We start from the raw sequence: 23,786 nt of genomic DNA on the forward strand, positions 1-23,786 counted from the left end.
TTCAAGCAGCACAATGTAAACAAAGCCAGACTGCCAGTAATGTGGAGGGCAAAGACGAAGGGTTGGGTCACAAGGACTTTGTTTTTGGAATGGCTGCATGAGGCTTTCGCTCCCACCAGCTAAACAGCTAAAAACACCAGAAACCCAAGAAATCACAAGAGAGAAAACACCTGAAGAAAAACATCCCTCCATTGCGGAGCCAGACTCTCCCTCAAAACTGTAACCTCCTCTCCACCCAGTTCCTCCTCACTTCATGCCAGAACTCGACTCATGCAAGGTTAGTTTTCTTGGTGGTTTATGGTTTTTGTATTACAGATTTCTCAAAAGTTAATTTTTCAGTTCGTAGCGTGAATTGTTGCAATGTTACTTTTCTCTTTTTTCAAATGTTCGTTTTTTTCCCTGTGCTTAAAACTCATTAAAAAAAGTGTTTACATGGAGTGGTTTGTAGCATGATTTTTTTGCAATGTTACTTTTCTTGGTGGTTTATTAAATTACAGATTTTTCAGATGTTCCTTTTTTTCCGCTGTGCTTAAAACTCATTTTAAAAAAAGTGTTTACAGCGATCGAGCTGTAAGGCTAATAGCGTGATCTCCTGCACTGTTACTTTTTTGGTTGCTTTTTAAAGTGGGATCTTTAAAAGAAGGGACTTTAAAATGTTTTTATAAACTATAGAGATGCTATCTGAGTCTTCAAGACTATTTGTTCTAGAATAGAAATAGGTGGAAGAAGATGAAAATTGGACAGGTTCCATTTAACAAAGTTTCTAGCTTGACAGAAGACTAGGGATCTGCACTGGTATTCCGAAGGTTGCCGGTTCTAGCAAGGCCCTTAACCTTCAATTGCTTCAGGGGCGCAGTACAATGGCTGACCCTGCACTCTGACCCCAAGGGGTATGCGAAAACCAAGTAATCTCCTTCGGGATTAATACAGTTTAAGAAAAAAACAAAGAAAGTAGAAAAATTGATGAGAAGTTAAATTTGAAGCTTAATTGCTCATAGGATGCAAAAGCATATGTACAAGTCTCTAAATGTTTTAATTCTAGACATTTACCAAACGTTAAATATTGTGTGCAACAGATAAGAGCTTATCTGTCTTAAAGTTCTTCCTACATTGGTTCCATAGTTGGAGTGAACGAAGAGCAATTGAATTATTACTGTATTGATGACAGTTTGTATTTACTGGTGCAAGTAGCAGAGGATATAAAGAAGTACTGCAAGATTTTAATTCTGCTGTAGACCAGGCTTGTGTATGTTCATCAATTTGTGTTGATGTCCTGGGGCCTTATGTATAAAGGGTGCATATGCACAAAAATGTTGCGTATGCCCATTTCCACGCTCACATCACGATGTTTAAAAACTAAATTTGCCTTAAAGCCACGCACATTTTCACACCAGCTAAATCCTTGGCGTACACAAGTTCTCCGCTCAGTTTTGCACAGTATCTGAGTGTGGAATCACAACTCTCAAGCAGCTGATCGGAAAGAGAATTATCGGTATACAGTTTCAACCACACGCTGCCTCAGCCATGTGCTATTTGAACTGTTCCTATACAGAAAACGCTTCAGAGCCTTTCCTGTAGGGACCAGAAACTAGAAACCGTTTCATCCCAAGAGCTCTAAACACACTCAATGGGTCCATCAAGTGCTCCTTATAGAACTGTTTGTACCTATAAGTACAATTACCTCACAGTAAACTTGCAATACAGTTATAATATTGCACAACTTAAGCCACTTTATAAAGCGTGTATTTACATATAATGACAATATCATTTTTAAGATGAAATGCGGCAAAATATATTTTTTTACATTGTACAGATATAATTTTAACATCATGTAAATAATCTGTATTGTTGATAATTAAACATGTGAGGACACATTGTTACAGCGCTAGCAACAAGCTGGCACCCCGTTCAGGGATTGTTCCTGCTCGCGCTGTATGCTTGCTGAGGCTGGCGCAACACTGGATGGATAGTTAGATAGAATAATTAAACATGTACTACGAATATATTTCACTGTTCCTTAAATGTTTTGAAGAATCTGCGTTCTAAGCTTACAGATGGTTTGACATCTATTACAGAGCTGATTGTGTGGCGATTGGGTACTTGGAGAAAGAAAAGGAAGGACAGGAATCGGGGGTTAGTACATTTGAAATAAATCATTTCATCGAAGGTAGTACACGGCACAGCAAGCATCTTGCGTGAGGCAGGAATAGTCTGTGGACGGGGTGCCAGTTCGTCACTATCACTGCGCCACTGTGTTCCCATGTTTAATAACATGCTTTAATTCTTATCTTCATGAAAATGATATCAAGTATACATCTCAGTATTTAATTTATTCAGAGAGCTGTAATATCATGAATGTAATGGATTCTGTGTCCTGTCAGAGGAAGAGAAAGCTTGTTTAAGAAGCACGTAGTGATTCACACACATAGAAGAACACATCCATCCATTATTCAACCCGCTACATCCTAACTACAGAGTCACGGGGGTCTGCTGGAGCCAATCCCAGCCAACACAGGGGTCAAGGCAGGAAACAAACCCCGGGCAGGGCGCCAGCCCACCACAGATAGAAGAACACATGCAATACAAATCATTTAACGTGCTACTTTAGTTACGATGGTATTTGAGAAACTAATAAACGATTTTATTATGTTTATGATGTTCTATTTTAATGACAAAATAAACTACTTGATTAAAGTGGAAATTTTGAGTTTAAAGTTGACATTTTAAGCTTTTCTGCCACTGTGTGCCTATTTTTTTGTCTTTTCTCTGTACCCTAATAAGCTTCCATATGACTTTCATATGGTGGGCTACGACTCACCTTTTCATGGCAACTTTGATATCTGACAAATTCTTTTTTATTTCAGGCACTGTGTGACTTTGTGAACTTGAAGTTTTGAGTTTCTCCAACACTCTATGTCACTCGATCAACTTCCTTTTGTTGTTTATACCACTGTTTAAACCAACAAATAGTACATTTTTCCTTGCCTATCCTTGGTATTCGCTGAAATTCTTCTTTTTTCCCCAGTGCTTTTGCAATTGTCTTTTCACAGAACGCTGAGCTTAAGGGCTATTTATATTGATTTACATATTCAAAGAGGCATAATTTTGGGAGGAGTTGGGGAGTGGCAGCAGGAGTGTGCACGTGCGCTACTTTTCACGCTGATGGGGATTTATGTAGCAGAAGAACGTGGAAGTTGGCGTACGCACATTTCCGCTTTTGTCCATATGCCATGTTTTAGTGTGAATTCTACACACTGCATTATGCATGAGGCCCCAGTTGTTTACGGCCTGTACATTTGCTACCCATTAATAAAATTAAACGTTAGTAGGTAAGTGCCATGCCCACATCTGCTTTAGGTTGCTGTAGAGTTGCCCTTTGGATGCATGGGTGATTTAAATTCCAAATAAATTAGGTTGTGATTGAATCTAATTTTTTTTTTTAAATATTTGTTAACGTATATAGGGATGGTTTGAAATAGAAAAAAAAGCTTGTGAAAGATGTTCATCTTAATAGTTTTGATTCTCTCTGCTAATGTGAGATGGAGGATGGGCCATGTATTCACATCTTGTTTAATTTTATCCATACAGGCAGCAAGATTTTCTTGAAAAAGAGCTTTATATTTACTTGTGATATTTACCCCTAGATATTTAAACTGATCTGCTAAGATAAATTGGAAGGTGTCCAATCTAATGTTGTGTGCTAGAGAATTCACTGGAAAAATTTACTTTTATTCAAATTAATTTTGAGTACAGATATCTTTTGAAAATCTACTAGTGCTTTTAGGACTGCTGGCTTGTGATTTTGTGGGTCAGATATATACAGTAAGTACCATATCATCTGCATATAGTTAAAATGTTGATATCGAATGTAGCCTTTAGAGAATGGGATTATTCATACATTCATTCATTCATTATCCAACCACTCTTATTCCAGTATATAGCTGCTGAGAGTAGAGTGATTAGATTTTAAAGCTGTTCATTATACTTGACATTGCTCCAGATTATTATTTTTGATCACTGACTGTCTTTAATTTTGAATTACTAAATCAAGAAATATTCAATTTTTCACTTTATTTTTGAAACACTCTTATTGTAAGAGTAAAATCTATTGTGCCATTTCAAGCAGATAACTCCTGTAACTTTTTTGTTCTTCTAGGAGGGTCCGTAAAATGCTCACATCCTTTGATATCAAGAGAGCAGCACGACAGCCATACAAACAGATCTTTGTTAAGCACATAAAATCTGACATGGATGTACCACAACAACTCCGACACCCAGTCAATGAGGAGCCCATCGTTATTGAGGATTAATTTGAGGATCTCTCTGAAGAATCACAACACACATTGCATAACCCCTTTTACCTTTTGCACACATTGTCTATTGTCCTGTCAACTGTCAAAAGGGTTAATGTCATCACCTACATAATTACAAAACTTAATGTTCATGGCACAATTTATACCTTTTTTTTTTCTTTTCTTTTTCTTAATTTTGTTGGAGAATCCTCTCATGATAAAACATATCAGGAAGCAGTGTTAATTTTTCAGTTCTGCATTGGAGCATCACTCACATTGAATCCTCAGCCCTTATCAAACTGTTGTCTGGTTCAGGAATGAAAACATCAATTGAAGAATATGTATATTTAAAGAAGAAAAAAAGGATGAGTGAAAAAGCCTGTTCTTAAGATACAGTGAAATGGATGGATATTTTTGAGACAATGATTGTGAACTAATTTTACATGGACAGTTATGGACTCTTTATGGTCCCACTTGTAATATGGACTTTACATTTTTTGTTCCCTTTTTGAGCAAAGAATAGTTTTAATGCCCACCAGACCAACAAAATACTGGAAAGACACCTGGTATCTTTTCACCCTGAGCAGTTAAGTATGCAACCCACTTAAAGATATGAAAACCCCAAATTTCCTCATCATACCATCCATAATCTTGTCTGGAGTGGAGTCAGCCACACAGCTAACAGCTGTGAAGTAATTATGGATGCTGCAATGAATATATTTCTTGTTTATGCCAGAAGTTTAATCAGGCATCCCTGTGTATAGCATTAAAGTGCATATGCTTGTTATGGAGGAGCAATTTTTTTTTGTGTTTAGTATGTTTGTTATAAAGTGCAGTGGATGTTTATTAAATGTGCATGTCAGTTTTCCTGTTACATATAATTTGAATATGCTGGATATAAGAGTTGGGAGGCTCTCAAAGTGTGTAGGCTGATCTTTCCAACTCAGGGTGCATTCTAATTTGCCACTTAAACTTCTTATCTGCCAGTAAGGTATGTTTTGGAGAAAAAGGTAGTTTTAGCCCAATTCTGTTGTTTTGTACACATACGTACTCAAAAGAATCTGGATTTTTAATTTCCAGTGAATTAATAGAGTGTATAAACCACACATTTAATGCCTTACACTGTTTCTTTTCTCTTTTTCATTGGTTTCTTTGTTGTGATTTTTAACATTCACTTTCATCTATATTGGATTAATTGATTAAGGTTACAGCATTCTTTATATTGTTGATTCTCTACATGTAATTGTGCCATTCCCCAAAGCAGACACCAAGCTGTCTGAGCTGAGTCTACATTACTTTTATTTTTAGTACCATCATTGTGAGCATTTCCTGAAATTATTTTGCTGTTTCTGATTCTTAGCAATCCATGCACAGTAAGCCATAATGGAAACAAACTACAGTACTTTGACTTAATCAGATTTTAAGTTGCAGGTGATTATTCTAATTATGACCATGCATCTATTAGTAACTGAGAGCATTAAATGTGTAGCCAAAACTAATGGAACCAAAGATTCACAACAGAAATGGTGCAATGTTGGTATTAACTTCCTCTTATTGATTGTGCACCATTTCATAGAAAATGCATGTATTTGAAAGAGCCATTCATTCACAACACCTTTTATACTTAGTGCTATTGCAGACAATCGTATTATTTACTTTTTGGAAATTCCTCCTGTAGTGACACTGACTCTAAAATTTATCTTTCTGGATCTGTCATATAATAATTATTACTGTCATACCTATCGCCCTGCCTGGGATTTATTTCTTGCCTTGCAGCCTGTGTTGGCTGGGATTGGCTCCAGCAGACCCCCGTGACCCTGTAGTTAGGATATAGCGGGTTGGACAATGGATGGATGGATACCTATTCCAGTTAAATTAGTTTTTGCTTAATGAAAAATTATAAAATGATATTTAAAGATAGCTTTCTTTGTACCGATATATCCTTGTTTTTTATTCATTTTCAAAGGTTGATAGGGCAGGGGCAGGAACCAGCCCCAGACAGGATACCATTTATTGGCAAAGCAAACACACACAGTAAGTGAATGTTAAAAAATATCAGTTCAGCTAACATGGAAATGATTTGCATGTGGGAAGAACCTAGTGGAAGAGAGTGGCCAGCAACTGAACAGATATCAGGCAGCATTTCTAGATGTTGCCTTGCTCATTTTTACAAATTCTGTTCAATATATTTTTTTTTTTAACGAAGAATGTAGACATATATTTTTTCAGTAAATTCAATCATTATATTGTCTCATTGTGTTGCATATATTTATAGGTTTCTGGTATTCCCTACATTTTAAATATGTGCTTTGATTTGCCTTGGTGATTAGTTCTGTAGCATCATAACTCTAAACACCTGAATTCAATTGCATTCCAATTCTACATTTAAGCATAGTTTCCCCTTCCTATGTCCCTGTTTTTCTCTGCGGGTGCACTTCTCAAAGATGCCCATGCTAACTTAATTGGTTTAATTAAAATTGTCTCAGTATGGGTGTGTGTGTGGCTGTGCCTTGGCATTCCATCCAGAGTTTGTTCTAGCCTTGTGTTTCATTTTGTGGGGTAGGCTTGGACAAATGGTTGAACAAATGGATGGATGAACAGTGATTCTCTCTTAAATGTCCTGTATTCACTTCTAAATTAAAATGGGAAGCTTTAGAGCTGATGATGTTAGCAGAATAATGAAATGGAATTTATTTCGAAATGTCAGTTTATGTAAATATAAATAAAAAAACGATTGTGACCTCTGGATAAAATGTATCATGCGCTGCTAGAATCTAAAGCAAATGACTGCCTCTTTTCATAAACTAAGCCAATACTAGTACTATAAATATTGAACAATGACATTTTAAGGAAGCAGCTGCTCTTTTGTAATATAATACAGTACATTTGTCAACTACAAAGCAAAACACCTACCTGTTTTTGCAAAATACTTCCCTCTATTAACTAAATAGATGATATGTTGTGGGATGGTTTAGCATTATAAGAATTTGTATGCCTAAATAACTGAATGTTTTGACTTATTCTGTTTGTGCTTGTGTGATTATGTGCTTTGCATTATTGGAGTTGTGAAATAGGACTGGATATAGCATTTCTAGAGACACAGAGCATTTTATTCAAAAAGTTGGAATTGCAGGTCCAAAAATGGCTTTCAGCCTTTTACTAACTATACATTAGTAAAAGATTACGATGTAAAGCAGCATATACAATTGACAGCACAGTTCAAACAGAGCTAATTCTTATGAAAAATATAAAAGGCATTCAGATTTCTGCTTCTGATAAGAGTAAACATGCATAGTCAGAGATAAACGTGACCAGACATCACTGCTCTTATTCTGCTAATACCAACCGAAAATATAAAAAAGATCATTTCAAAAGAAGCTCATGTATTTAAATAACAGGATATTTTCCCATTTACTGGGTTGTTCAGTGTTTAATATTTAAATGAATCGTCCTATAAATTGCCCTGATAAAGTAATATTGCATTTGTGCTTAACTTTAGCATTTTTATTCCTAAAGCATCAATGAAATGTGTCCTTTTGTTAAGATGTATATCAGGGTAGCTAAGACAAACTGCAGTGCCTTGCATATTGTTTGGATGACACATGTAACAGAAGATGATGATGTTCAGTGTCCATAGGTTATTTTTTTGTTGATGTTGATACCACCTGTTTTTGTTTTTTTTGGGGATTTTTGCTGAGTGGCTGAAGGGTGATGTCATTGTGCATCTTCTACGCCAAAAGAGAAAATGGTTTAGCTATATAGGATACATCAGGTCTGTCAACTAAACCATTGGTTTGTTTAACCATCTTTTCTGTTTTCTCAGTTTTGGAAATACCGATTTTATTATTAATAAAACATTAACATATATGGCGCTTCTCAAAGAAAGCATGCTAAAATTCTGGCCTATATCTAAAATCATTATATGGATTGAAACCAGCTGAAAAAAATTAGCAAATAGATTAAGTGGATTTAAGTAATTATGTGTATAATGATCCCATACGCTCACTGATTTCAGCAGACATTCAGTCATTTAGCCTTTAATATTAAGATGCTTAATATGCATTTTGGTAGACATTCACACTCAAATTTAACCCCAAATTTTGTTAATGGCTTTGGCAGCATAGAAGTCACTGAAATCTTTTAAATCTTTGAAAAACGCTGGTAATGAGAAGTTGTAGTGAACCTTCTGAGTTTGTTTTGAAATTTATAATATATTAACTTAAACGAGGTTTTAAGTCATTCTGTCATGATAAAAAATAAGACAAGAGTCTTCCATATTTGTTTTTTCTCTCATCTAAATCTATATTACACTCAAGTTGTTCTGTATATTGCATTCAGCAAAATACTTTTAGAAACTTATAAGTTTAACAAGTATTAACAAAGTATTGCACATATTGCAGTTAATTTCAAAGGCATGCTGTGGCTACTAGACATTTTTATTTTAAAATAATATGAAGACTGAAGGCAGGCTGTGGGAGTTTGGAGTCCAAAAGATTGATTTAAATGCCCTTGACCACATATTAAAGGTTAAAAACATAGACCACATAACCTCTGACGGTGCTTGGAGGTCTTTTCTCTCTAATGTAGTGAATTCATTTTTAATGCCATTATTGGGAATTTGCCAAATGTGTATATTTATTTTTTGCAACTAAACAATAATTTATGTTGTAACAAGAGAATATACCCAAATGTTCAGCTTTTTAGTGACTTAGAAAACTTGTACAGTAGTGCAAATAATTATTAGATATGTTTATTTACTAGCAATTCTAAGATCAAATGCTATAAAATGACATGCTGTAAAACTGACCTTTTGAGATTTTTCTTTTTACATGCATTGTACTTTGCAGAACCCATCACTGAAGTCAGCAAAAAAAAAAACACCAGGTAGAGAGGGGTGGACATTTTGTATACTGAAAATATCAAAGGTGTGCATGTACCATTTTGTTAATATAAGAATGATAATTCCTTGAAATTTGTATCCTCTCCTTCTGCAAAAAAGGTTTTAAACTTAAGCTGTCAGTAGCAAGAAGTTGCAGATGCTGTTTCTTTGTTTTTTTGTTGCAACAGAATTTCTCACATATCAGAAATGCCAATGAGCCTTTGGATTTTAAAACTTTTATGCTTAATGTTGTTAATAACCCTAAAATATTGAATTAAGCAGGTTCAATAATTTGATGAGTGGATTTACTTGGATGTCAGGCATGGTAAAACTATGAGAGTTTTATACAGCCGTGCTGCTGCACTGTTTTTAGCATTTCAGTCTGGTATATTGGTGTGTTAAAAAATGAAAACTTGCCATTCTAAAGTATTTGTTCTTCATTTTGTCACTAATCAAATGGCTGGTCTTGCGGCCAAGTACCTTTTTGTTTAGAAGACACCCTCTTCTTTTTGTCACTATAAATTTTCATTTAAAGGCTGAGTTTTTAATCTTCAGTTTTGGTAGGATTTTGTTGCATGAAATTATGAAAAAATTGCACATCCTTATCTAAGGTAGAGTGGTTATTACTTCTCCCTCTCAGAGTGGGTTCAGATGCTGGCCTTCACACTGTCATGTGAAATTGACTGTGTCTTTGTGAGTCTTTTCCCCCAGTCTTTTAATGTTACAGCCTAAAAGCATCTGTTGGAAATATTAGTGACTCAATACAGGCATAGTGTGAAATTTAATATTTAAGTTCAGTAAACGGTTAGACCTTCCTCTCTGTACTTTTATCATGAGGGCTGAGAAGTAAGTAAAAGTCCAGGTTTCCTACATCCATTCCCTGATTATGCCTTTTCCATTACAGGATTATGGGAGCTGCAGCATGTATTGAGTAGTAAGCAAAGATAAAATGCTAGTTTATCACAGGGCACACAGTCACTCATTCATAAGAGGTCAATTGGGAGTCTCTAATCAACATAATCTGCATGTGTCTGTCATTGTTGGAAAATCATCACAGAGGAAATGTGCAACATCCAACGAAATAAAAAACAATGACACCCAGATCCTTAGAACTGTGAGAAAGTAGTATTGAATATTTTAAGAATACATTGAATTTAATTGAATTGAAAACTGCTGCCTTTTTAAGTTACTTGGAAAGTCTATTTTAATTAGTTATTTTAAACTGGTACACCTTTGATGCATTTCATTGCAGTTTGTGCACAGGCATATTAATAGACTTGTATCTCAGTTGCTAAGATTATTTACAAATCCTATATTTCCCCAGAAGTCATGGTTGTAGAGCTCATGATAGACACCCAGACAAAGACCACAAATCTTTTAGCTATCTTAAGTATTTCCCATTATTGATACTAGTATCAAACTGATATTCTGTTTCTGTTGTTTACTTTTCATGATAATAATAATCACAAATCACTAATATGAGTCCCTTTCTTTTGTACAGTATCAGTGTTTTCTTCACAAGCATAATGGATCTCCAGAGATGTAGTCTTGCAATGATCCTTCTGGCTTTTTATTGTACTGTGTAGGAACAAGAACAGAATGCATAACGCATTAAGTAATAATTTTAAATCTGAGTACATGCCAGAAAATCCCCACAATATCTAATAATTTCATAGCATGTTACACCTGAAATCTGTATTTTGTGGCTGATAGTCAAAGTCAGTAAATACTTGCTGAGTAAGAAAACTGGCATAGATTTGTTAATTGTCATCTTGTGGAATTTTATTAATCTAAGATAGTAACACCACAATTGTGCCAAAGGGAGTTCCTGTCTCCAGTGTTTGTACAACTCCTATTTTGAGTGATAATGACCACTATCATCACATATAAAGCCCATGTCATCCATGTCACTCAGCTTCTTCTTTTTTTTACCTGCTCGTTGATGCAGTTAAGATTTCTCTGATACACAAATACAAATGCATGTAAAGACATGCATGTTCTCTTGTGTATGACTTTAATCAAGCCCTTATATTTTGTCACTTTCGTAAGGAATTATTTTTTATCATGTTTTCAAAAGACAATGTTATTATCAGGTCATCATTATTAGTACTACTCATTTTTGATAACCAACAATTAAAAAATGCTAATGCTTTGTTTGGTGTGATGATGAGATTAATAGATTTAAATCTCTTTCCTTCAGTGTTTGAAATACTATCTGTGAGAAATTCTTTAGATGTCTCTCATTTGTTTATTTTTTTCCATATCAGGCTATGACATAACTTTAAAATTCTTTTCATATTTTCAGAGTAGCAGCATGTTTTGCCTCTTGAAGCTTTCCAAATTCTGCTGTGATTTACAGAGTTTGAACAGGTTCCTCAGTATATATTGGCCACATACATAAAGGAGGACTGGGGTTTGTGTCTTTGAAACCTACAAGACCAGTGTTTGTTTTAAACTAGATATTACATGGAAATAATGTCAGTGCAGTGAGGTATAAAAATGAAATAAAACAATGTTGCACTATCTTTTCAAAGAATTTATTCAAGTCTCTTTACTAAAGGAAAGTTACTGTAAAGAGTTATTTTGAAAAAAAAATGTCAAACTATTTCTGTGTAAAATTGTTTTCTCAATCTGTCTTCATTAAAAAAAGATAAGAAAAAAGTACTACTTTTTCTTAAGTGTTAAGAGTGGTGACTCTGCAGACACTGGGTTTTCAGCAAATCTCATTGAACAAACCCAACAGAAGCGTTTGTCATTACACTGAAGGAATGTAAATAGTTCGCAATTTCTGAATAATGATCTGATTAATTGGGCACCATCAAGTAATAACTCTTGGATTTCATTCCTTATATAGATTGGGATGGATGAACCTCATGTCTATAAGTTCAATCAAAGCTGTAATCTTTTCTTTTATTTTTTTTTGATCCTCAAAACAAAAAGCCTTGCTTGGTTAAATTATAAGGTCCCATTACAGTCAGCTAAAACAAAAGGGTCCAGCTTTAAATTTAAATTACAAGACTGACAAACTTCTTTAAAATTGGAGGTAAGATAAACTGATGTTTGTGGTGTGTCAATGTAAACCATATAAAAATTTTTCACTTAACACTAGAATTACCAGAGCCTACGAAAAACCTTCGTAATTCCGTCCCACCTTAAATCGCTTCTTAAATCCCTTCACACCTCTCCGCCAGCCTTTGTCTTCTAAATGTGCTGATAAAGAGAAGCTAGGAGCAGCCGGCTATCAAGGATCATAAATTGCACCGGCTGTTACAGACTGAAATCAAATGTATACTTTTATTCTAAAATAGTAAGACTAAGAGCAGTTTACTTCTCAAAACGGTTATATTTTTGAATAAAAGCGCAATTGTTGTATTGTATTTGAACCTTTTATGAAAATGTTTCTTTGCTATTTGGACTTCAGGCTTCATACATCATATAGTTTATGCCTACATTTTGTCATCTACTACTAGAATATAAAAAAGTTTCTGTTTTAACAATGTGTTTACACAGATTACTGTAGAAACGGAACAGACATGAAATGCGTGTGTTCCAAATAACGATCTACTATTTCCACTCTAAAACTCTACTTCACTCCCAGATACTCAATCAAGGCATGAGCTGAGAGAAGTTCGTGCACGTTCTAAATTGGTGGGGGGATGGAATAGCCGGCTGCTCCTAGCTTCTCTTTATCAGCACCTTTAGAAGACAAAGGGCGCTGGCGGAGAGGTGTGAAGGGATTTAAGAAGCAATTTAAGGTGGGACGGAATTACGAGTTTTTTCGTAGGCTCTGGTAATTCTAGTGTTAAAAAAAACACAGAAAACAATTATATGTATATTTGGCTTTGCATGTGACTAAAGTGTGGCTGGGGTACTATATCATAAAGAAGTGCACACAAAGGAGAGTGGTGTCTCTGACTTGAAAATATGTGTGTGAATGAACTCTGCAATGTGCTGGAATTCCATCCAGGCCTATCTGTGTCCTTGAATTCAGTGCCATGCGGACTCTTTATTGGACTTAGCCCGCTATGAAAATAGTTTAGTTTCACTAGGAATATTTATACATAAAACAATCTTGTTTCAGGCCAGTGGACACTAGTGTTGGTAAAAGATAGTAAGTACTCTCACCATGCAACCAACACATTACAAAACATTTTTAGAGCATTTTGATAATAAAATGAGTTTGGGAAGAAACCAATCCAAACAAGAACAAATTGTTGTCTCAATAAACCTGATAATGAGGGAGAGACAGACACTGACCTTGTTGGTATGATGAACTCAGCTAGCTGTGCTCTCTCATTTCAGTTTATTTTCTAACGTTTACTTACACAAACAGCATATTATACACTACTTGCATACATCATCAATGATACATGTGTCTTTGCCTTATTAGATTATTTTGAAAATGAGTGTGCTTTATTTAAACAGATGACTCCGAACAAAAAGGCATATTTTAGCCACTAAATGTTAGACTAGCTGCTATGAAACACTCTGGCTGTAATGGCCTGCAGATGGCCAAACCTGTTGAGATGGTGCACTCATACAACTACCTGGTAATCCACATCAATGACACGTTGGACTGGTAACAAAAGGAATTACTGTATATAAGAAAGGGCAGAGCATGCTCATTTTTTAGGAGACTGTGTTCCTTTAATGTGAGTTGTGATATCCGTCATATATTCCACAACTCTGTGGTGGCCGGTGCAATTTTTTCATTCTGTGGTGTGCTGAGCTGGTAACATCACTTCAAGAGAGGCCCCCACCAAATTAACAAACTAATTAAAAGGGTAGGCCCAGTTACTCAGGATGTACTCTGGATCCCCTGGAGGTAGTAGCAAACGAGAGAATTAACACAAAACTGGGTACCATTATGAACAATGTTGCACATCCTGTCTCTGACACACTAGCACTGTGCAGGGTTCCCACCTGTCCTGGAAAACCTGAAAATTTTGAGGGTTATTTTCCAGTCTTTGAAATGACCTGGAAACTGATCGAAATGGCCAAATGTCCTGGAAATAATCTTTCTTGTTCTGGAATTTTATTTCTGTTTTCGCTTTTTAATTTTTCTGTTTGAAACAGCTTGCTGTTCGTAAGTCTAGATATGATGACAGCTGAGCTAGGTCGTGGCCTCTGCAGCGCAATGTCTCCACCTACTGAGACATGTATAGGCAATTATATTTGAGTTTTGACCCTCATTGCTCTAGCTTATCAGTAGCTGACAGGAGAAGAACAGAACATCAGTTCATCACTTGAAATTTCTGCTGAGTGCATGACTGTAAGTATGACCACAGTGCATATGGTGAAACTGACAGTTTTGTTACTTCATACCGTCTGATGTGGACCCAGGTTGCATATTAAACATGTCAAGTAAATTGGCGATGCTAATTTCTGTTAGCCTGTTAATGGCAATTCCCATTAGGTGTTAGCATAGTGCTAATTGTCTAATGACGGTAATCAGAATCAGAATACTTTATTGATCCCAGAGGAAATTGCTTAATCAATCTAAAATCATTTTGTAGGCCTACGTGGTCCCTCTGTTAAAGCAAATAATTTCAGTGAACCAAACCTAAAACATCACAAACACAATAACAGTCTTAAAAAGAATTAGACTAAGAGCTACTGCTTTTATTTAAAACAAATAGGGCTTAGGCTACTTGAAGCATACATCTAAATGCCTGTTCTTGTGTGTTTGTGTAGGTTTGTGTGATATCCTTGCAGCCGAGCAATCGCCACACAATAAATATTACTTGGCTTGTGCCGTTTATTTGCACAACTGAACACGCTTAACAGCTCCTGGCTCAACTTCTTATTCTAGCTTGCTTCCATTATTCCACAGAACGTTAGCTCCCTCTAGAGGAATTATAAGGGTATACTTTCACATTAAGTTTACCACAGTTAGCCTACAGAAAATCTGTACTGGATCAGTATTTCTATTTAGCCTACATTTTTGTACATTACTGTATTTAATGTTTTTGACACTAATAGGCAGTGTTGCAGGAAAAATAGTAGCCTATAATGGTTCATTTAGAGAATGTATTTCTAATTACAGAAGTGAGGGAAAGCAGAATCATGTCAAGGAGGTGTACGTTTAAGGAGGAATAGAAGATAAATCCTGAGTTCAGGGACTGGATAGGACATGTGACAGATAATGTACATCGGGCATACTGCAAGATATGCAAGAAAGCTTTTGATGTAGGCAACATGGGCATTTCTGCTGTTAAAAGCCATGCCAAAGGACAGGGACACAAGAAGGTCATGTCAAGTCAAGGCATAGGACCATGCATGACTGATTTCATCAATCAATCTCCCACCCCCCAAAATTCTGAAGCTAGCAGACAGGCAGCAGAATCAGAGAGTCAAGGAAGCCACGAGGTCCGGCCATCAAGTTCTGTAACTCCAACTCAAGCTACACCCACAATCGGAGCTCATTTTTCAAGTGAAGCTGTTTTAGATCCGCTGGATGATTTTAGTGGCCCTTTCCAAATATTCTTTCAATTCCTGTTCAGATATGGGTTCATTGTTTCACCTGATGTTTCCAGATAGTGAAATTGCCCCAAAATTCTCATGTCAGCTTTTTCATGACACACCAGCCAGACGGGATGACTTCATTGAAATTACCAAAACATCAACATTCCCTCTAAAATTCTGTGCTCACATGTGGGTGGAGGACTTGCCAGTGGCAGAGAGAGCACTTAAGATGTGGCCACATGTTGAAATATTTGTCGACAATTACAAGAAACTGCCAAAGAGTAAAATGCCAACGCCAACATCATACACTGTGGTCAGAGAGCCTGTGGTGACCCCCTTTTTAAAATGGAAATCTGAAAGGAAGGACTCTGATGTCTTTTTGCCTAATCCAAGATTCTTTGACTGGTGGCTGATTTGATGGAGTATTGCCAAAGCCCCTCTTGCAGCATTGCAGCATTTCAGAAATGCCAGGATGCGATATGTCCAATACCTTGATGATGAAAAAAAGAAGAAAAAGGAAACTGAAAATGACAAGCAAAGAGAAGAGCTCCGCTCTGAAATCACAAAAGTGGCAGCAAAGAGACAAAAAATAATCACTAGCATTGAGGCAATGCAAGAAGAAGCAGATGCAATGGCAGAGAAGGCTGAGAGAAAACAGGACTTTACACTGCTCACAAAATCTAGTGTAAAAGTGTTGCTGAAAAAAAGAAAGAGGTCATCGATCTGGATGCAGTTTTATCAGACCTCAAGGAGCAACACCAGCATTGTTTCTAAACCTAGGCCTACACCAGATGCCTTTTTCATAGGTTACACTACAGTGACTTATAGATTGTTTTTTTTCCAATATACTGGAGTTCAGGCTCTTATCCTTTGTTCCTAGTATTCTTTCTAGTTTAACCAAGTTTTCAACTCAGGAATTGATGGCAAGGTTATCATGATTTAAAATGGATGTATTTTGCTTCTTTTCCCATAAAGATAAGTTCTTTATTATAATCTTTGTCGTTGACTTATGCAAATTCTGCAGCTGCTGTATTCCCAGTAAAGCTACCAGTTGAAAGTTAACTCTGTTTTGTTGCGTGCCAGTTGTTGCATATATTAGTGTTATAGGCATCATACACATGATATAGGCAATAAATTGGCTTTATGCAGTTTTGTTTAATACAAACATTGTACATAAATTTATTTGATACAAACAATGACATAATATGTAATATGCAAGTAACTTTTACTGAAATTAGGTCACTATGGTAGCCTATTTCATGGTGTGATCAACAGCTCTATACTGAACATTATGGAATTGCTCAGTATATGTCAGTGTTTGGATAGTTTTCCACAATCCAAGAGGCATTTATTTCTTTAAAAGAGTTTTGCAGTTTAAAACAGTGTGTAACAAAAAGAGGTCAAACAACTCCATTATACATCAGTGCATTAATTGGTGTTGCCTTTATGTAATTTAGCATATCGGTGACACTAAGTCCCTGCATAATCAAAGAGAAATTAAAATGGCGTTAAGCCTGCGACTAAAGTGTATGACTGTATGACCAGATCCTGTCATGAATTTCTGGAAAAAGCTCCTGGAAATGTCCTGGAAAATGATTCCTTAAAAAGAGTGGGAACCCTGACTGTGGACTTTCACCCAACAAATTAAGTATCAAACGTGTGTCAAGAAACACTGCTGGGGCTTCTTTATACCAACAGCAATATGCCTGCATAAAGCCCCACCATGACTGTGACTGTGACTACCAAGTCAGGTGTTTTGTTCTGTCATTATGGTGTGAGTTCAGACCACATTGTGTCTATCTATCTATCAGTCTATCTATCTATCTTCTGTATCTATCTATCTATCTATATCTGTTTAAGAATGATTGTTTTAATTCTGATAAAAAATCAGAAAAGTAATTAATTTCTGAAAGTTTCATTCCTGATTCATGTTTCACTATATAATATAAATATTTCACTATATTCTGTTCTTTCACAGTGACAGTAGTACTACAACTATACTAATAGACCTACAACTATTACTGAGCAGTTCAGACTAGCATTCCCTTAGAGGAGAATGATGCTTAATTAATAAACCAAGTGTCAATAAAAAGGGATTTGAAAATAGAAAATGAGGTGCCCTATTGCAGACCACCCATTCAGAATGGTAAACTGTTATTTAATATCTAAATTAGAGAAAGTGAACTATAGTTCAGTGAGTATTTTAAGATTAACCTTCTTGTGTGTTGCTGCAAAAATGTACTTCCTTCACTCTTAACTCTGCAAAATGTCATTTGCATTGCAGAAATAATCTAAAAGCATACTATATTTCAAAGAAAGCAATGTCAACTGATTTCACTTAACCAGCATTCTCAACTTAGCCACACAGACCAGGACAACTCGAGAAAAGTAATGATTAGCAATTACCACATCCTCAGAAGTATGTTGCTGTGGTTTTTAAAGATTCAACATGAATTGTTATGCAAGAAACTGCTGCTCAGTGTATTGTTACTTTTACCAGTATGAGCGGACAAGTGCTCTACAAAGGTAAGGTGATGTGCAGATTTTTATATTACTTATTGTAAGCAGCACTAATTATTGGAATAGTTTATTTTGACTTTAAATTTTTAATGGCGCCATCATAAATATTTTTTAAATAATTAAAAAAAAGTTTTTTTCAGAATATGTGTATAAAAAGACATGTTAAGTGTTATTTACTAATGGTCCAAAAACAAACATAATGAACCAGAGTAAAATGGGCTCATTTATTGTTCTTAAGTAATGTAAGATTTTTTTATACACATTATTATGTTACAATGCAGAGCAATTTAAGTTTAGCATACAAAAGTTACAGTTACTAAATTTCAGTCTTGTATAAAATCATATAGTTGTTCGTTTTCAAATGGTATGATGTTTCACAGTGTCTGTTATAAATGTATATACTTTATATACGGTGACTCTAGAATCACAGACCTGTTTTTTTTTTTTAGATACAAAACAGTAAATAGCTTAATATTAAATACTAAATTACAGACAGCACTGGAATGAATACATTCTCATACATTTTAGTTTTCAAGGTTGTATAATTAAAGGATATTTATTGTTAGTTGGATATACTCTAAAATACTGTGTATTCATGATCAGGTAAGTTTTATCTACTGTATGTCATAAATAAAATACATTTCATAGGAAAAAATTTTAGTCAACTGCAATAAAATAAAAAAGACACAGAATATAATGACATGTTTAACATAGAGCAAAGAAGACCAATACAGCATGCAAAAAAGACATGATATAGTAATGAGCAAAATATGAATTATTCCGTAGTTCTTGGTTGTTGTGCTTTGGCGATAAAAATTCACATGATTGATTGATTTCAGTGTTAAAAGTGTCATTTCTTATTAATAGATTATTTACCACACTTGGATATTTTATTAATAAAAAATAAAATTATCCAGAAGTAAGTCTTATGTCTTATCTTGGGTACTAAAACATTTAAAAGAGAGTCAAAATATTACACTAGCTACATCCAGTTATGTTGCCAGAAATAGGGATCCTTCATCGTTTTTGAGTTAGCTCACAACAAAACACACACATATCTTTATACCGTGGTCTGATAGAACACATTATGTTGCACACACACAGAACATATCGAAACAAGACTTGCTCTCACAGAGCAGTTAAAAATAATATTTGCCTCATATGGCATACTGCATTTCTTCCCATCTAAAGCCGAAGCAGGAGATAATTCTGCCCATTAACAAAACAAGTACATGAGCAGAAACATATCCAGTCTAGTGGCTGAGACCTTAAAGGTTTCAGTTTATTGCTTAAGGGTTTGTTTGTATTTCACAGCTTGTCCATTATTTGTGGAATTCAGCTAAAAAAAAAGGTCAAATATGGTTCAAAAATGGTGAATATTTGAGTTGTCAGAATGAGGTCTATAATAATTTAAAAGGACTGTAGTTATCCCATTATGGCTGAAGAGGATTATCAGCACTTAAATGATTTGGTTTATAGTTATAGATTCCATTGTCTGTTGGGCATTTTTCAATGCACATCAGTCAATCAGATCTTTAATGTGCATGATTCCTTGGTCCCACAAAATTTACATGTACTGTATCTACTGACACAATTTACTTGGCCATGCCCATGAAAGGAGTGGTGCTTGTTTTTTATTTTCTGGAGTTTGTAAGAGTGCTGACAGCCCCTTTACCTGTACCTCAATGTCATTATCAATTGCAGGCCTCCACACAAAACTGCATGTATTACCCTTCATCCATGTGTCACCAGAATGTCCAGTGTATATAACTCTACAGGTATGTTTGGCAACAATACTCACAGGAACAATAATCGTAATGCCCCAAACTAACCAACCACGCTGTATAGTCAGTTTAAAGAGGTGCCAACTCATTGTTATTAGCAATGCGTGTTGTTTTGTTTCCTATTGTCACCTGGGGCCTCATGTATAACGCCTTGCGTAGAACTCGCACTATAACATGGCGTAAGCACAAAAGCCGAAATGTGCTTACGCACAGAAAAATCCAGATGCAGGAATCTGTGCGTACTCCAACTTCCACGTTCTTCCGCTACATAAATCCCGATCAGCGTGAAAACTAACGCTCGTGCACGCGCATTATGTAACACCCGAAATCCTCCCAGAATTACGCCTATTTGAATATGCAAATCAATATAAATCGCCCTTAAGCGCAGCCTTCTGTGAAAAGACAATGGGAAAAGCACGGGGAAAATATAAGAATTTCAGCGAATACCAAGTGGAGGCAAAGGAAAAACATACTATTTGTTCAAATAAGCCGTGGTATAATCAACAAAAGGAAGTTGATCGAGTGGCATAGCGTGTTGGAGAAACATGAAAGCTCACATCCACAAAATCGCACAGTGCGGAAATAAAAAGAAGTCACATATCAAAGTCGCTGTGGAAAGCCGAGTTGTAAGCCCACTGTCTGAGTGTCATATGAAAGCTTATTAGGGTACAGAGAAAAAAGGCACACAGTGGGGAAAAAGCACGAAATGTCAACTTTAATCTCGAATTTTCCACTTTAATCACGTAGTTTATATTGTCATTTAGTAGAACATTATAAACTTCATCTTAAAATCGTTTAATTAACCAGTTTCTCAAAATTACATCGTAATTAAAGTAGCACGTTAAATGCTTTGTTTTGTATTTGATCTTCTACTCGTATGTGATCTATGTGTGTGGATCACTACTTGCTTCTTAAACTGGCTCTCTTCCTCCAACTGGACACAGAGTCCATTACATTTGTCATATTACAGCTCTCTGAATAACTAAAATACTGAGATGTATACGTGATGTCATTTTCATGATGATAGGAGCTAAAGCACGTTATTAAACATGTGTTTCATGAGCCTCGTGCTCATGACAAGCATTTATGTTTTGTCGAAATTTGTCGCTGCGTTTTTAGCTGTGTTGTTATTTTCTCTTTCTGTTTTATATTCAATATATATTGGCGTGGCGCCCAAGAGTCCTTGCTTTTCTTTCCCCAAGTAACCGATCGCCATACAATCAGCTCTGTAATAGACGTTAAGCCATCTGTAAGCATATAGCGGCGATTCTTCAAAACGTTTAAAGAACATTGAAATATCTTCGTAGTACATGTTTAATTATTCTATCCTTCACGACACTCCCAGTGAAGAATATAGATTATTTAAATGAAGTTAAAGTTTTATGTGTATAATTTAACAAACATATTTTGCTGCATTTCACCTTAAAAATGATATCATCATCATTATATATAAATACGCGCTTTATAAAGTGGCCCAGGTTGTGAGATATTATAACTGTAGTGCAAGTTTACAGTGAGGTGATTGTACTTATAAGTACAAACAGTTCTACAAGGTGCAATTGATTGAGTGCATTTAAAGTTCTTGGGATTAAACTGTTTCTGAACCGCGAGGTCCGTACAGGAAAGGCTTTAAAACATTTTGCAGTGGCTGAGACAGCGTATCCTTAAAGCGGTATACCAATAATTCTCTTTCCGATCAGCTGCTGCTGTGATTCACACTCAGATACAGTGATATAAATACTCCGAGTCGTGCAGTGAGAGTAATATGGAAAAAGATGATCCGCTGTGGCAACTCCTAACGGGAGGAGCTGAAAGAAAAGAAGAAGAAGGAGAAGTGAGAGTAACAACGCTAAAGCAGTTATGGTATTTGGAATACTATGGCTGTTCCCTGGATCATTATATTGTTACGAATTACAATCAGATGCATTACACTAATAAACAATATGCGGTTAGGTTCTGTGTATTTATAAAGCCGCGTCATGAAAATAATGAGTAATCACACAAGAACAGTACCATTGCTTTGACGCTGGGTGCCGCCAGTTTGCAAAACCGAGCGGAGAACTTGCGTACGACAAGCCATGAGGTACCGTGGAAAAGTGCGTAGCTTTACGCCAAGTGTAGGTTTTATACATCGCGATTTGAACGTGGAAAAGTTCTTACGCAACATTTCTGTGCGTACGCACCGTTTATACATGAGGCCCCAGGTGCTGTTGACAAAAGAGGATCAGTATGCACATCCTAACAGATTCCAGGAATGCTGTCTGGTAGGGTTTCCATTTGCTGGAGATAAAACACCTCTATTGTAACTACTTTGCCCATGTGTCCCACACTTAAAGAAAAACAAGAAAAGCCATATGCAGTTGCATGGCAGCCTGACCTGCTATATTTTACAGTTCAGTATCTCCTCTCGGGAAAGAAATAAACAAATAGTAATTATCACTGTGTTTATAAGTGGTTTGATTGGGTGCCATGGGTGCAGCCAGATATTCTTTAGTCTTCTGCTTCTAATGTGTCATCCTCTATGCTGTGGGAGGAAGCAGAAACTCCTCAGCAACTGTGCAACAATAAAGTAATTCCTCCAGGCTTTAACTCATTATGAGAGACTCACCAAAATGTCATGTGTGACTTCTTCTTCAGTTTACTGAACATTTCCTAAGGTGCAACTGAATAATATTTACTTAAACAATATTACTAAAACGATTATATTGATAAACATTTTGTTATAACAATACCATACATGTGAGAGAATTAAAAACTATTGGACAATCTCAAAATTGATTTGCTATCTTGACAGCCAACATGCAACTGAACAAGTTTGGTTGAAACTAAATCTATTAACTTAATTAGCTTGATACGTCCATCCATATTCTCCTTTATCTGCTGGATGTCTTGACCACTCCAACCACTACTCTGGATTTAAGGGGCATAATACAGTATGCACATATATGCTGTTGATGCATCCTTTTCAAAATGCCCTGTTGACTACAAACATACATAAAATAAGAGACTCCTTGTGTTAGCTTTAAACACTAACATAAAAAATGAAATAATAGTAAGACAAACTATGAAGTGCAATCAAAAATGTTTAATTATTAATTTAACACAAGATATTATTTTTTGCATCAGCCTGCAGGATACAATGCTTTTGAAAGTGAGAGCTGCTGATGAATACCTGGTGTTACAGCTATTTCAACTATCAAAAAGCCTATTTAAGGTTTATAAACATTTTGGAATCCCAGATAACTTGTTTAAATATTGCAATTTCATTTAAAGGATTTTTGGTATTTCAAGTAAAAGGCTGTTTCCTCTTAAACACACATAAAATTGTGTTCTAAAGTAAAGCATTTTTTATAAATTTTAAAAACACCCTACCTGTTCTTGCATTTTGAAATGGGACTGAAGGGAACCAGGGTCCAACCATGATGGCTTAAATTTACCAAATACATCAATTGTTCAATGCACAAATGTTATCAGACATTAATTGTGACCACAAGAGTGCCCTAAACCACAAACACAGTAATACAGTAAACACTATACAAATAAAGTAAAGGATCTGAATTCTCTTCAGGCACTTCTTCACAGACCTCAGTCCAATAAACTGCCACAATAATACAATAACACACAATAAACTAACAATTCTTCCTCCTTTTCCACCTCTGCTGAGTTTTACCCACTACCTCCCGACTCTCACTCACTGGAACTGAGGCAGTGGACTCTTTTATGTTGGACACGGGAATGCTGCCATTCCATGTGTTCTGGGAAGCACTTCCAGGCCATAAAGAAAGTAGGGAGGATATCCCCTGACAGCACCCTCTAATGAGACCCAGGGATGTACTCCTGGACTCT

At 35.8% G+C, this 23,786-nt stretch overlaps 2 protein-coding genes and 1 long non-coding RNA gene across 5 annotated transcripts in view; all 3 read left to right on the forward strand.

Moving 5' to 3' along the window:
• Nucleotides 1–6,085, forward strand: part of LOC120539470 (metastasis-associated protein MTA1-like) — a 335,861-nt gene extending 329,776 nt beyond the window's left edge. For both annotated transcript variants that reach the window (XM_039769548.1, XM_039769549.1), the window contains exon 20: nucleotides 4,157–6,085. In XM_039769548.1, the coding sequence (XP_039625482.1) occupies nucleotides 4,157–4,310 (154 nt within the window). In that variant the 3' untranslated portion in view covers nucleotides 4,311–6,085. The remainder of the gene's footprint in view (nucleotides 1–4,156) is intronic.
• The window catches only part of si:dkey-182i3.11 (insulin-like growth factor-binding protein complex acid labile subunit), a 32,165-nt gene continuing 14,463 nt past the window's right edge, over nucleotides 6,085–23,786 (forward strand). The window contains exon 1 of one of the 2 annotated variants that reach the window (XM_039769546.1): nucleotides 6,085–6,326. In XM_039769546.1, coding sequence (XP_039625480.1) covers nucleotides 6,182–6,326 — 145 coding nt within the window. In that variant the 5' untranslated portion in view covers nucleotides 6,085–6,181. Of the gene's footprint in view, nucleotides 6,327–17,831; nucleotides 18,163–23,786 lie in introns of those variants that run through there. The other variant, XM_039769547.1, reaches the window with a different exon arrangement.
• Nucleotides 7,982–11,832, forward strand: LOC120539471. Its single transcript, XR_005635618.1, has 2 exons — nucleotides 7,982–9,217; nucleotides 11,477–11,832. It is a non-coding gene; the product is annotated as an uncharacterized LOC120539471 (long non-coding RNA).

Source organism: Polypterus senegalus, chromosome 11, assembly GCF_016835505.1.
Source record: "Polypterus senegalus isolate Bchr_013 chromosome 11, ASM1683550v1, whole genome shotgun sequence".
NCBI classification, from domain to species: Eukaryota; Metazoa; Chordata; class Cladistia; order Polypteriformes; family Polypteridae; genus Polypterus; species Polypterus senegalus.